Source organism: Akebia trifoliata, chromosome 6, assembly GCF_017979445.1.
Source record: "Akebia trifoliata isolate Shusen 1 chromosome 6, ASM1797944v1, whole genome shotgun sequence".
Taxonomy (NCBI): domain Eukaryota; kingdom Viridiplantae; phylum Streptophyta; class Magnoliopsida; order Ranunculales; family Lardizabalaceae; genus Akebia; species Akebia trifoliata.
Window position 1 is genome coordinate 3,703,036 of NC_141380.1, and position 13,285 is coordinate 3,716,320.

The window sequence follows — 13,285 nt, forward strand, 5'->3', positions numbered from 1 at the left end:
TAGGAAATAATGCAACCAAGTCATGGCATGGGCGTCGAAAGAAACGTATTTGAGTTATAGTCACGCAAAGTTATGGTTATCTCATGCAAGTGTAATTAGTTAAATAAAATCATTGAACTTTCTTGGAAATATTATCTATATAGGGCAAAAAGTGGAATAGATCCTTTTTTTTTTTTTTTTTGAGAGTAATGGGGGTTGAGGCAAACCCCATAATCAGAACACATAAAAAAGAGAAAAAAAAAAAAAAAAAAGAGTTACAATCTCACATAGGGGGTCCTAGAGGCATCCTCCCTTACGATGGACTTCAACTTGAAAGAAAGATCAGAAGCGAAAATGATTATAGTGTATTGAGTAGTTAAGTTAACAATGAAGCAAGTTTGTCCACAAGCATGTTTGTTTCTCTGAATGTGAACTTGAAGTGAAGATTGCCATATGTAGATCATAGGCCCAGGTTTTGTTAGCTAAGAGCTTGACTCTCCATGGGCAATGAATCTAATAAGAGATCAGGGACTAAACAGAACAAGGATTAGATCAGTTACTCTCATGGGATGTCTTGATTAAAGCATCTCACCATTAAAGCTATAGTTTGAGGTGCTAAAAGTTTGCTTGGACAAATATGTTTAGAATCACGAAATTACCATTGAAGCTATAATTTGAGGTGTTAGGAGTATGCCAGGACAAAAACCTCTACAATATCCATATTAACTATAGACATGCGAAGTTGTGGTTATCTCATACAAGGTGTAATTATATAAATAAAATCATTTAACTTTCTTAGAGATATTATTCATTTTAAGTTGTGTGAAGATGATATTTTGTTGGTTTAACAAGAGAGAGTTAATGATATTGGAATAGGCAAAATAACAAAATACAATATCAAGTAAGCTCAAGGGCTCATAAAAAGTGATTGTATGATATGCACATTGAGCCGATATTAATATATAATATTCGAAATATGCTCCACACCCTAGGATATTTTTGAACCCAATGATCGATATCTATTTTATTCTCTGGTCATTAAACTTAATTACCAATGAATCGTTAGGAGTATCCCCACACTCAACATAGACCATTTACCTTGCAAAAAAGCAAAAAATAAAAAATAAAAAAACTAAATTAAAGTATTTAGAAAATAAAAAATAAAAAATAAAATATAAACAAACAAACATGCCCAAAAACCAATAAAAAGAAAAAAGTTAGTTAGGTTCCATTCCCTTTGAACTTGAAACATGGGCGGGTGATGACAAAGATCAAGCCCTTTCCCGCCAATTTCTCATAGTAACATTACATAAATGCATATTAAAAGTAAAACAAAAAAAAACGTTAAATGTGTCGTTACAACAGGGTTTACGACGCAAGGTCGGACCTCGGAGAAGGGTACGAGTTATATCGGTTTTCGACTCATTAATGAATCAACTCAACCCGTGTATCCATAACTCCATATGGCTTTTAATTTTTTTTTTTTTTAAAGAATACTATATATCTAGCCCGTACTGCGACCGTACTTGATCCCAAGTTTCATAATTATAGATTATAATAATTGCTAATTACATATATTACGAGTTAAAAGATTGAGTCTTGGGCGAGTTGAACATGTTAAACAGGGGTTAAAGCGTCCGTTTCGTACCAACCACGTAGTAATTGTACGTGTAGCGGTAACTTCTATTGGGATGGAACAGTGTGGAAACTGGAAAGGTCGCTAGTCTCTCCCCAAATAGGGCAGAGTAGTGAACTCTCCTTCTCTTATCTCACTTTTTGCCCTAGAAGCTCAAAGGGTGTCGTCAATGGCGCTTATCAAACCCTAACAAGGTACAGATATACGCGTGTTTCTAATCGAATTTATCATGTTTATCGGTTTCTCCATCGATTTATGTTCTAGATTCGTGTATCATGTCGAGAAAAACTCATTATAGATCGAGGAATTTTCGTTTGTTTCTTGAAACTTAAATCTGTTTGTTTTTAATTCTTTGACGAAGTTTCGATTTATTTCATCAGGATTTGTTTTTTTGCTGAGTTCGATCTGCCAAAACCTCCATTTTGTCTGGAAAGATTGGAAGAGATTTTATTCTAGGGTTTCTTGGCTTGACTTTAGTATAGATTCCGAAGTACTCGGACATATAGAGAGTTTTTTCACGAAGAGGATTTGTTTGGAAACCTAGTTTTTGGTTGTTTATGGAGGAGGCTCGTAAGAGGAAGAGGAGAAAGAGGAATGTTAAAGAAGAGAGTGTCGATCGACTGGAGGAGTGTGTGGCGGGTAGGGGAAAGGGCGTCGAGACAAGATCAAAGGTTTTCGTGGGAAGATATGTAAGGAAGGAGTTTGAGGGGTACGGTGTTTTCTTGGGGAAGGTTGTTTCGTATACAGATGGATTGTACAGAGTTGGTTATGAGGATGGGGATTCCGAGGATCTGGAATGCAACGAAATCCCTGAAATTCTCGTAAAAGAGGTTGATTTTGATGCAGAGCTTAGTACAAGGAAGAAGAAATTGGATGAGTTGATTTCAAAGTGTAAGTCGAAGACTCCAAGTGGGGTTACGAGTTCTGATTTGGTCGTAATAGAAGCGTCTTCTGCGAGTAAGTCAAGTTCTGATTTAGAAAATGGTGGTGATAAAGAGATTGATCAAGACCAGAAACCTATTCTTGATGGTGATGCCGACTCTTCAAGTGATTCATGTGAGTTTGTCCAAGCTCAAGTTTCCTGTTCGGATAACGTGGTGCCCCTTATTCCATCTCCATCATTGCCTCCGTCATCAGGTAATATAGGCATTCCGGAGGAATCCGTTATCCATCTATTTTCAGTGTATGGTTTCTTGCGGTCTTTTAGTATTCAGCTATTCTTAAGCCCTTTTGGATTGGATGATTTTGTGGGGTCTCTCAATTGTGCTGCCCCCAATACTTTAATGGATGGTATTCATCTCGCTGTCATGCGCGCATTGAGACGTCATCTCGAGATGCTTTCTTCTGATGGTGCTCTGCTTGCATCAAAATGCTTGGGGTATGCCTCTCTCTCTCTCTCTCACACACACACACACCATATCAAGGATAATTATGGTCTATCATGCGCATATAAGCATAAACATAGCTTGAGAGCACTTGTCGTTCACTGTTTTACCACATAGGAGATATCTTAGGCGGAAAAAAAAATATTTACCCATTCTTAGTATCCTGGACACCCAAGAGCATAGTCACCGAATCAAGATTCGGGAATAAGTCGGAAAGGGAAATTTTCGGTAAATTGGGAAAAAATTGAGCTAGGCTTAAGTCTGCAATTTTTCATACTAGGTGGTGTCCTCATATTATATCACCAAATCTCATATTAAACCACAATAATAAATCATCAAACAGCCATATATATATATATCATCTTTGCATCCAAAACATGTAACCTCAAGTCCACAATTCACTCAAGGGTTATATTATTCAAATATAAAAATAAATATTCAATGTCATCCTTATTTGCATCTTCATTATCCAATGCTTCATCAATAAAATGGCCACCATCATCTTCATCAAGGTCATCTTCTCTTATATAATACAATTTAGTCGCAAAGTTTGCTATTTAATCGTGATTTTTGTGATTTAATCGCAAAGTTTGTAAAAGTCATGGCTTATTGAAAAAGTGTGATTAAATTGGAGACGGAAAAAATCTTGATTTAATCGCGAATTTTTCAATAAGTCAGAGAATTTGGTGACCATGCCCAAGAGTTATTAATTTCCTCGAGCAAACTAAATACACGGAGAGGATCGGAGGGAGAATCAAAATGCTAGTGAGCCCATGAGGTTATCATTGATGTTTTGGGGCTTTTAGTCCGTTGGAGTTCAGTTTTTATTGAAGTAAAAGGCATCTTTTTTGAGGATTTCTTGGGGAGGTGGGATTGGGTTTGTAATCATATGGGTAGCTCTTGAGTTTTGCTTCTCTTGTTTTTTCTTTTCTTCTACTCTTTTCCTTGGGTTGGGTCATCTCGATCTTTTCCATTGCTTTTAATAAAGCTTCTTCATTCATAAAAATAAAAATAAAAAAAATTGTTAGTGAGCCCAATTATCTATTTTTGTCAGAGGTGATCTTCTTTACATGAAACCCTTGCATGTAAACCCGAAGTACTACACCCCACAGTTGTCGCTCTGTTATTTTTCACTATACATGTTATTTTATGATGCATTAGTTTCCTTCTTCATCGGATAGTAATTAGAACCAACGTGCTTTTATCATCCTCAGGCGCCTTGATTGGAGCTTACTCGACACATTGACTTGGCCAGTTTACATAGTCGAGTATCTTCTGGTAATGGGGTACACAAAGGGGTCAGACTGGAAAGGATTTTATACCGATGTTTTAGACGTGGAATATTATAGTTTATCTGTGACTAGGAAGCTGTTGATCTTACAAATCTTGTGTGATGATGTCATAGAATCAGCAGAACTAAGAGCAGAAATAGACCTACGGGAAAGTTTGGAAGAGAGGACTGATTCCGATGGGACTGCAACCCTCCCTCTTGAAAATGGGCCAAAAAGGGTACATCCCAGATATTCCAAGACGTCAGCTTGCAAGGATCCAGAATCAATGGAGATAATCACAGAATCTAATGGGTCGAAACCAACTCATTGCATGAATCTGGGTTCAAAAGTTACTGAACTGGTCACAGATGCTACTGATGTTGATCAGGATGAGAATAGTGATGAATGCCGGCTTTGCGGCATGGATGGGACCTTGCTTTGTTGTGACGGATGCCCTTCAGTTTATCATTCGAGATGTATTGGTCTATGTAAAATGCAAATACCAGACGGGCCATGGTTTTGTCCTGAGTGTACCGTTAATAAGATGGAACCAACTCTCAGAATTGGAACGGGGCTTAGAGGAGCAGAAACCTTTGGCATCGATCCATATAAGCAGGTTTTTTTGGGTACTTGCGACCACTTACTTGTGTAAGTCTCTGAACTTAGCTGCTTTTTATTTGTAGGTTTCTCACGAGCAACATACTTACTTTCTTAGGATTGCAGTTTTTCACATTTCAGTTACTCTTAGAGATTTTGTGCAATTTCTTTATGATCCATTGAAATGGATGAGTGCAGGCTCAAGGTATCGATCAGTGCAGGACCATCTTCTAGGTATTACAATCATAATGACATTCCAAAGGTCCTGCAAGTACTTACTTCATCGGGACAACATACGACCTTGTACTCAGGGATATGCAAGCACATTTTACAGTACTGGAAAATTCCCGAGGATTCAATTTTCTCTATTCCTGAAAGAATCGAAGCTATTACAAATCCAGCAGACGAAAAGGAATATCCAATGGTTACTATTCCAGTGCACACCCTTTCTGTTAAGGAAACCCACAAAGTCCTAGATGCAGTTAGGGAGGAGAACTATGCAACTGCTGTAACCGAAAGTAATTTAGAGAATGGAGTGCCGTCATGTCAGGAGAATGATTGCCAAGAAGATGGGTTGAATGGTAACTCCTTGGATACAGTTAATCAAGCCATCCTTCCATGTTTACAAAGAGATGATCAACAAGTCTCTCCACTCACAAATACAAAGTCCCTCAAGCAGTTTGCAACAGAATCTATGGCGTCTACTGGGTCAATAAACCTCTTTCCCGACCATTCTGATCTGACACACCAAGTCCTCTCTGAGAGACCTACTATATCGGAGTTTGCTACCTGTGCCTCGGGAAACAGGTCTGGTGCAGATGGTATGACTTTGCCTATAAAGAATGGTGCTTTGAGCATGTCTTGTGAAAGGGGAGAAGGTATACTAAGTTGTGGTGGGACTAGTAAGGGAGACAAGGATGATGATTGTTTATACACGGGTGCCCATTTCAAGCCCCAGGCTTACACAAATCAGTATATTCTTGGTGACGTTGCTGCATCCGCGGCTGCTAACCTGGCTGTTCTTGCATCAGAAGAAGATCGACTTACTGAGACTCGCACTTCATCAAACCCCAGAAAAGTTGTCTCGGCAAACAACACATTTCAATTAGAAGCATTCAAATCAGCATCTATTCGCTTCTCCTGGCCAATTTCAGAAAAGAAGCTAATGGAGGTCCCAAGGGAAAGATGTGGTTGGTGTCTTTCATGCAAGGCTCCTTCTACAAGCAGAAGGGGATGTTTGTTGAATTTGGCTGCTTCAATTGCCATTAAAAAATCAGCAAGGATCCTTGGTGGCCTTCGTCCCATAAAGAATGGAGAGGGAAATCTTCCTGGTATTGCAACATATATTTTATTCATGGAGGAGAGTTTACATGGTCTTGTAGTTGGACCCTTTCTGTTGTCAAATTATAGAAAACAATGGCGTAAACAACTTGAAAATGCTTCAACCTGCCATGCAATAAAGTCTCTTTTGCTCGAGGTATTATTTATTTATTTTTGTTAAACTATCGTTTTCTCGGTTTTCAGGAGTGCCATCATTGTTTATATCATGTCAACCTATTTGACTTCTAGTAATGACTAATAGAAGCATCTGTTTCGTTGCATAATGTAGACCACCCACAACTGAAAGTATGTACATTTTAGTCGTTATCAACTATAATTTTTTTTTGTCAATATTTAGTTGAGGCATCCTTTTTTTATTTATCATTTTTAAGAGTGTGAACAATAACATGATGCATGTCCCGCATTTCATTTGCTTTTGGGTTTTTGTCATATATGATTTCAGGAGTCAGTGGCTTCCGAGTTTAGCTTGACAACATTGGACACAAAAGATCAATGTTAGTTCAATATCCAAACAAAGTTACGAGTTTGTTTAAAACCAGAGTCCAACCAAAGAAGGCTACACTGTCCTTTTTTTTGTTTTTTTTTTTTTTTTTTTTTTTGGGGGGGGGGGGTTTGTTTGGAGTTTGGACCACTGGGTGTGTGCCTTGAAGCTAAAGCACATTTAGTTTCATTCATGATTTATTATCGTCCATAACGATGTTTTTACTTTGTTTTAAACTAAGCATTGCCTTGGTTTCTCTTAATTTTTCACAACTTTTGAATATGAGAATACTTTTTTAACACAACTTGTGGAGATCGTTTTTTTTTTTTTTCAATAGATATTCAGAGGTGAAGGCAGGTTTTTTTATCCTAGGTATGTCGTATTAACTCGACACCTTTTATTTGTGGAGATATTTTTGTTTTTTACCTTCCAAGTTAGTCATTTTTTCTACTTCTCTTGACTAAAAGTTGCACTCCCCTCTCTAGTTTCATCGAGTAACACTACCTCATTTGCAAATAACATACACCAAGCTACTCTTTATCGTGGCCTATCTCTAATGTGAGCGAATGTTAGTTGGGAACTTATTTGGTTCCTTCCCATTTGTTCTCACTATTTAACATGACGATGATGTTGATGAAGATTGTAGTCCTTGGAGCTGATCTGCTTATTAAAAAAAAAATGAAAAATGTCGAGCAATCCTAATTCCTTATTAGAGGTGGATTGAGAAGTACTTATACACCTTTGCAACTTTGTATACTTCTCTGGAGAATGAAAGGGTTCTCCTTTTTTTCCCCAAATGAGTGACAAGCTGTTCATTCATTTATACTATGCATTCATCATGATGCATACATGTTCAATCTTTGGGTTCTAATTGTTTTTATGTGTTGTTTGCAGCTTGAGGAGCACATTCGTGTAGTTGCTTTCTCTGGTGACTGGCTAAAGCTGGTGGATGATTGGTCGGTTGAGTCTTCTGCAGTCCAGAGAGGTGCATCCTCCGTTGGATCAGCTCCTAGGAGACCAGGTATGAGGCGGAGTAGGAGACAATCTGCAGTATCTGAAATTGCAACGGACCCTTGCGATGATGATTTGAAGAAAGTTAGCTGGTGGCGTGGAGGGAAACTTTCGAAGCTGGTCTTTCAGAAAGGGATTTTGCCACGCTCTATGGTTAAAAAGGCAGCTCGTCAAGGTAATTTGGCAGGTTCACTCATCTTTTTTCCCACTTCAGATTCGTGAGATAAAAAAAAGAAAAAAAAAGGCTAATGTATCGGTAGCACTTCAGGTGGTTCTAGAAAAATCTCTGGTATTAATTATGCTGAAGGTTCTGAGATTCCCAAAAGAAGTAGACGGTTTGCTTGGAGAGCTGCAGTGGAAATGAGTATGAGTGCATCGAATCTTGCACTTCAGGTTTGTTCATATCTTATCTGTACGCTAAAGGCCATACTCCCTTCTTTCGACTTTCATTTTTTTACATCTTTGGTTAAGCAATTGTTGCTTTGCTTGAGAACATATCGATGTAGACAGAGTAGTGAGGAAGTATCTAGGGTCAACAATGTTTCCACCTATGCTCAAGTAGTAGGATTTCTTGATATGGGTTTAGGGTGGGGGAATGAATTAGGGTTGGCATGAACTGGTGGGGTTGGTTTCAGATGGGTTTTGGATGGTTACTGAGCCTGATCTCAAGTAAAGTGTGTTGAATTTCTGGGTAGCAGATCTTCTGTTGGTTTGAACCGGTTGCAAATGGGCATTTAGAGGGGTTTAATGGGCTTATCTAAATGCTTATTGCCTGTATGACAGAAATAACGATGATGAAATTCAGAAATATAAAACAGATAAAGAAGAGAATGATCATTGTAATCATCTATGCCTTGTCCCAATGATTTGGGTTAGAAACATGAATCTATCCTTTTTTCAAGGGCATGGGTTACTGCACTCTGGTTATGATACAACCTGCTTTGTTTCTGGAGAAGACACGAATCTTTGAAAGATACAATCAGTGCTACCCAGCATGCACAGATCACACCTCTCATAGTAGCCATCTTAGCATTTTTAAACATAAAATAAAACTCATTATTCACTTTTTCAATCGGAGATCATGGGTTGGACAACATCCTGTAATTTCTTATTTCTATTGTAATTTTACCTAGAACAGGAAATAGAAATTTTCTTAAACTATTTTAAGACTAGATTCACATTCCTAAAACCAGTCTATATGCTCTTTCTTAATAATGAACCTAATACAGCAGAGAAACAAAGGGGAAAATAGAGCAACTATCCTAGATCTGTTAAAATTTATGGAACTTCTCCATTTGTTTTCTGGAACATATTTCACCTATCCAATTATGGTAAGATATGTTTTGCCAAGAATAGTAACCTCAAATTACTAAAATAGTGTAAACACAAGCTTAGATAGAAAAACATAACCCACAAGTAGTACAAATCCTTAAACCTTTTATAAAGTTTTCTTTTTGATGGCTGAGTTGGACTTGAACCCACAACCCCAAAGTTGTTTTGCAATGTGTCAAACCAACTGAGCTATGGGTCTATGCCCCTTTTATAAGGTTTCACTCTTTTTGGTGCTCTTTTGATGTGCTGTAATGTGTTTGTCTACCTTATTTGGTGAGATTCTAATTTCCAGTCAATTTACAATGTGCCTCAGGTTAGATACCTTGACCTTCATGTAAGGTGGAGTGATCTTGTTCGGCCAGAGCAGAACTTTCATGATGGTAAAGGACCAGAGAATGATATTTCTGCCTTCAGGAATGCATATATTTGTGATAAAAAGATTCAGGATAGCAAGATTACATATGGATTAGATTTCGGTAATCAGAAACACCGCCCTTTCCGTATCTTGAAGAATATTATTGAAGTGGAGCAGAATGAGGATGGGAAGGAAAAGTGTTGGTTTTCTGAAACTCACATCCCTTTGTACTTGATTAAAGAATATGAAGAGAAGATAGAGAAGGTCTCTTTGCCACCTTCTAAGGCCTCTCATGTTTTATCCAAGTTACAAATAAGACAGCTAAAAGCTTCCCGGAAGGATATCTTCTCATATCTTATGTGCAAGGAGGAGAAAGTATATAAGTGCTATTGTGCCTCGTGTCGAGAAGATGTTTTACTTCGGTACATTTTTATTAATTTATTTATACCACTTTCTCAATTTAGTACATATTGTTGTTCACTAATTTCTTGTCAGCTCAGTAATGGAGTTATTTGATTTGGTTTTCAGGGATGCGGTTAAGTGCAATGAATGTGAAGGTATATAAACCACTGACACCTACACCCCTTCTCTCCTGTCTTATAATTTAGACCTATTTTCCTGAACTGTGTTACCGGGTTTGCTAATATAGTACTGTAGCACGAACTGATACAAAATCAAACCACTTCAAGTTTCAGTTCATAGTGGGTTCGTCAACATGAGCGAATCTGACGAACCCCATGTTTTGGTGGATTTTAGAGATGCCCCCACAGTTTTCAAATTGATGACATGCCCCTTGACCTGAATCTTCTAATATGAGATTAACATAAATGACTTCAATATTTTCTATGAACTACCTCTACGAACCGGGTTCATTCAAGAGTAGCAAATCACGAACCCGAATTTGAACTAAGCGTACTAACATACCGGGTAACATGGTTCCTGAATATTATCACCAGTCCATAAACCTGAATGTCAGGATACATTTCTTCCTATACCATTGCCTGAAACTCTTTCTACGACTTATTAAAAAAAATAGAAACTCTTTCCAGTGCTCTGTGCCCTGTGGAGTCTGAAGTGCGGAAGGTTACATGGTCTTCCAGAGCTTGGTTCTTGCTCTACAAGAACCATCCGTGGGTCCCATCTTTATGTTCAAATAATGACCGCCATTAATATTTGGACATTAGGCTTGCCCAGCAGATGATAATTTTGCTATCTAGTTATTTGGTTGTCTACAACTTTTTGTGTTATAGAAGTCCTGTACTGATGAGTTCATTTGGTTCTGTTTTCGGATCAGGTTATTGTCACAAAGAGTGTATCGTACCTCTGACAGTTGATGCAAAAGGTGAGTTGGATTTGGGGGTCACATGTAACCAGTGTTACCATGCCAAAGCTGTATCCGTTGTGAAAATGGAAACCCATTCAGTGATGAAATCACCTATTCCTGGTCCTAATTTGGCAACTAAAGGTAAAAGTGGAACAGTTGCTTCTTATGGTCTTATATGGAAGAAAAAGAATAGTGAGGAAACTGGATCAGATTTCCGGCTCAAGAACATTCTTCCGAGAGGCAATGCTGATTTGGACCCATCAATGAGACCCATTTGCAGCCTTTGCTCTATGCCATACAATTCTGATTTGATGTACATCTGCTGTGAACATTGCAAATGTAAGACCACATAAGAAAAATTCTGTTCTCTATTGTCTCTGGACATTATCCACTACTTTCCTGTTTACATTTTGCTCATGTTTTGTTTGTGTTCGTGTACAGGTTGGTTCCATGCTGATGCAGTCCAACTCAAGGAATCACAGATTTTTGATGTGGTCGGATTCAGGTGCTGCAAGTGCCGCAGGAAAGCTTCGCCTGTGTGCCCTTACACAAGCCGAGAGTATCGGAAACCACGCGCAAGGGCTTCAAGGCAAAGTGGAATAGAACGTGAAGAATGGGGAAATACTCCAACATTACACACGGAGATGGATGAGGTGATCTTAGAAGAGGACGACCCCCTTCTTTTCTCACTTGAAAGAGTCGAGCCAATCACAGATGCCACATCAGATTTCGGATCTATATGGGACATTCCCGAAACATCATTCCAAGGACCACAGAAACTACCTGTCAGAAGACTTGTAAAGTGTGAAACGGATGTAGATGGTTCTTTTGTGAATCCTTCTCAAGTAGAATCCATTCCTCTTGAAGGAAACACACTCCTGAGCTTTGAAAATGCATCACCTCCTCAAGTGGAATGGGACTTTCCTATTGATGGTCCTAAAGATGAGATGTTCGACTATGGTGGTGTGAACTATGAGGATATGGAGTATGAGCCTCAGACCTACTTTTCTTTTACTGAATTGCTGGCAACCGATGATAACAACAACCAATTTGATATATTTGATGCACCCGTGGATATGTCGGGTGATTGGGAAAATTCTCAACCCTACAACCTGCCTGAAGAATGTGAACTCGGTACAACAAGAGATCATCAAAAACTCACCATCACTTCAAATCCTGCTATTAACAAAGTGCCATGTCAGATGTGTTCAAACACAGAGCCAGCCCCAGATCTTTCTTGTGATAAATGTGGGATGTCTATACACAGCCATTGTTCGAGGTGGGTTGAACCATCTTGTGATAGGTGGAGGTGTGATCGTTGCAGGGACTGGCAGTAGCTGTCCTCTCATGCTTTATGGAGGAAAAGATTGCAATTTCACAGGTTAAATTTTGGACCAATAGTCTCATCTGAGCTCCACTATTATTTGATTTCAGATGCATACCATCATTTACTCCCAATACAGTTCTGCCAACACCCCTGCCCTGGTTGTGCATTTCGAGAACACATAGGGTTCCTGCCCCCTCCCAAGAGTCACCATTGTTTACAAAGCCAAGTTTTCATCTTTGGGGACTAAGTTTTTCAACTACTGTCAGTTTGGTATTTCAGGTGAGAAAAAATAGAAACTAGTCTGATTTTCACATTGAAGGATCAATAGATTTTTTTTTTTAAATCCGTTCAGCTGCGTTGTATAAATCAAAATTCAATTGAAGTTTTTGGAAATTACTAAAAGATGAAATTTCCCTTGAAGTGTGCTGACTTGTGCTCTTAATCTAAGCATGGTTTTAAATCTCATCTGAGACCAAGACAACTTGTCCAATACGTCTCGGTATCGTCCACCAACGAGATGGATAGACAAGTCAAACGTATCGGACGAGAATTAAAACCAAGGTCCATTGTTGAATAGGGTTTAAAATGGGGTGGATTCATGCCGGATATGAGTACGCCCATATTCATATCTGGTTTTTTTCAGATTCATATCCGATGTGAATCTTACTAGTTAAAATCATATCTGAATCATTTTACTTTAATTCAGTCAAAGTATACAGATTTGATGAAATTAATTGATTTGGGTCGATAATTTCAAATCAATCCAGGTTATTTCAAATAAAATTATTAAAATATGGTCAAATGAGAACTTGGAACTTAAAACCTTTTCATTTTGAAAAGTGGCTTTAACCACTACATCCAGCCATTGATGAAAAATGATTTGAAAATTTTAAAAATAATACTTGCAAAGTAATATATCATTAAAATCATGACACATAGGGGTGGATTTATATTTGACTTGAGTTGATGTCCAAATCATATTTTAATTCAGATATGCTTGATGGAATCAAATTCACTAAATTCATCAATCGAATTTTGAATAAAATCTGACCCATTTTAAACCCTATTGATGAATGATATGACTACATATCGGACAAGAAGTCTGAGATTACTCGGTCTCACTCGTGGACGAGATGTCAATGAGTTCTAAAACCGTGAATCTAAGAGAAACATTCCTTGTATTAAGGATAAATCATCCGGTGCCTGAACAAATCTCAGATAGCAGATACCTACGATGGAATAGTGG

At 38.1% G+C, this 13,285-nt stretch overlaps 1 protein-coding gene across 2 annotated transcripts; it reads left to right on the plus strand.

The window, feature by feature from the left end:
* The first annotated feature begins 1,656 nt into the window (after positions 1-1,656).
* Positions 1,657-12,459, plus strand: LOC147399684 (DDT domain-containing protein PTM-like). Of its 2 annotated transcripts, XM_086445145.1 has the most exons (10): positions 1,657-1,809; positions 1,996-2,993; positions 4,215-4,919; positions 5,067-6,345; positions 7,585-7,876; positions 7,970-8,094; positions 9,347-9,810; positions 9,917-9,945; positions 10,683-11,051; positions 11,154-12,459. In XM_086445145.1, exons 2-10 carry the CDS (start codon positions 2,173-2,175, stop codon positions 12,047-12,049), a joined length of 4,980 nt encoding a protein of 1,659 aa, XP_086301271.1. In that variant the 5' UTR covers positions 1,657-1,809; positions 1,996-2,172; the 3' UTR covers positions 12,050-12,459. The 2 variants fall into 2 exon arrangements, with proteins under 2 accessions (XP_086301271.1, XP_086301272.1); XM_086445146.1 differs by having other exon boundaries at positions 1,730-2,993.
* The last annotated feature ends 826 nt before the right edge of the window (positions 12,460-13,285 follow it).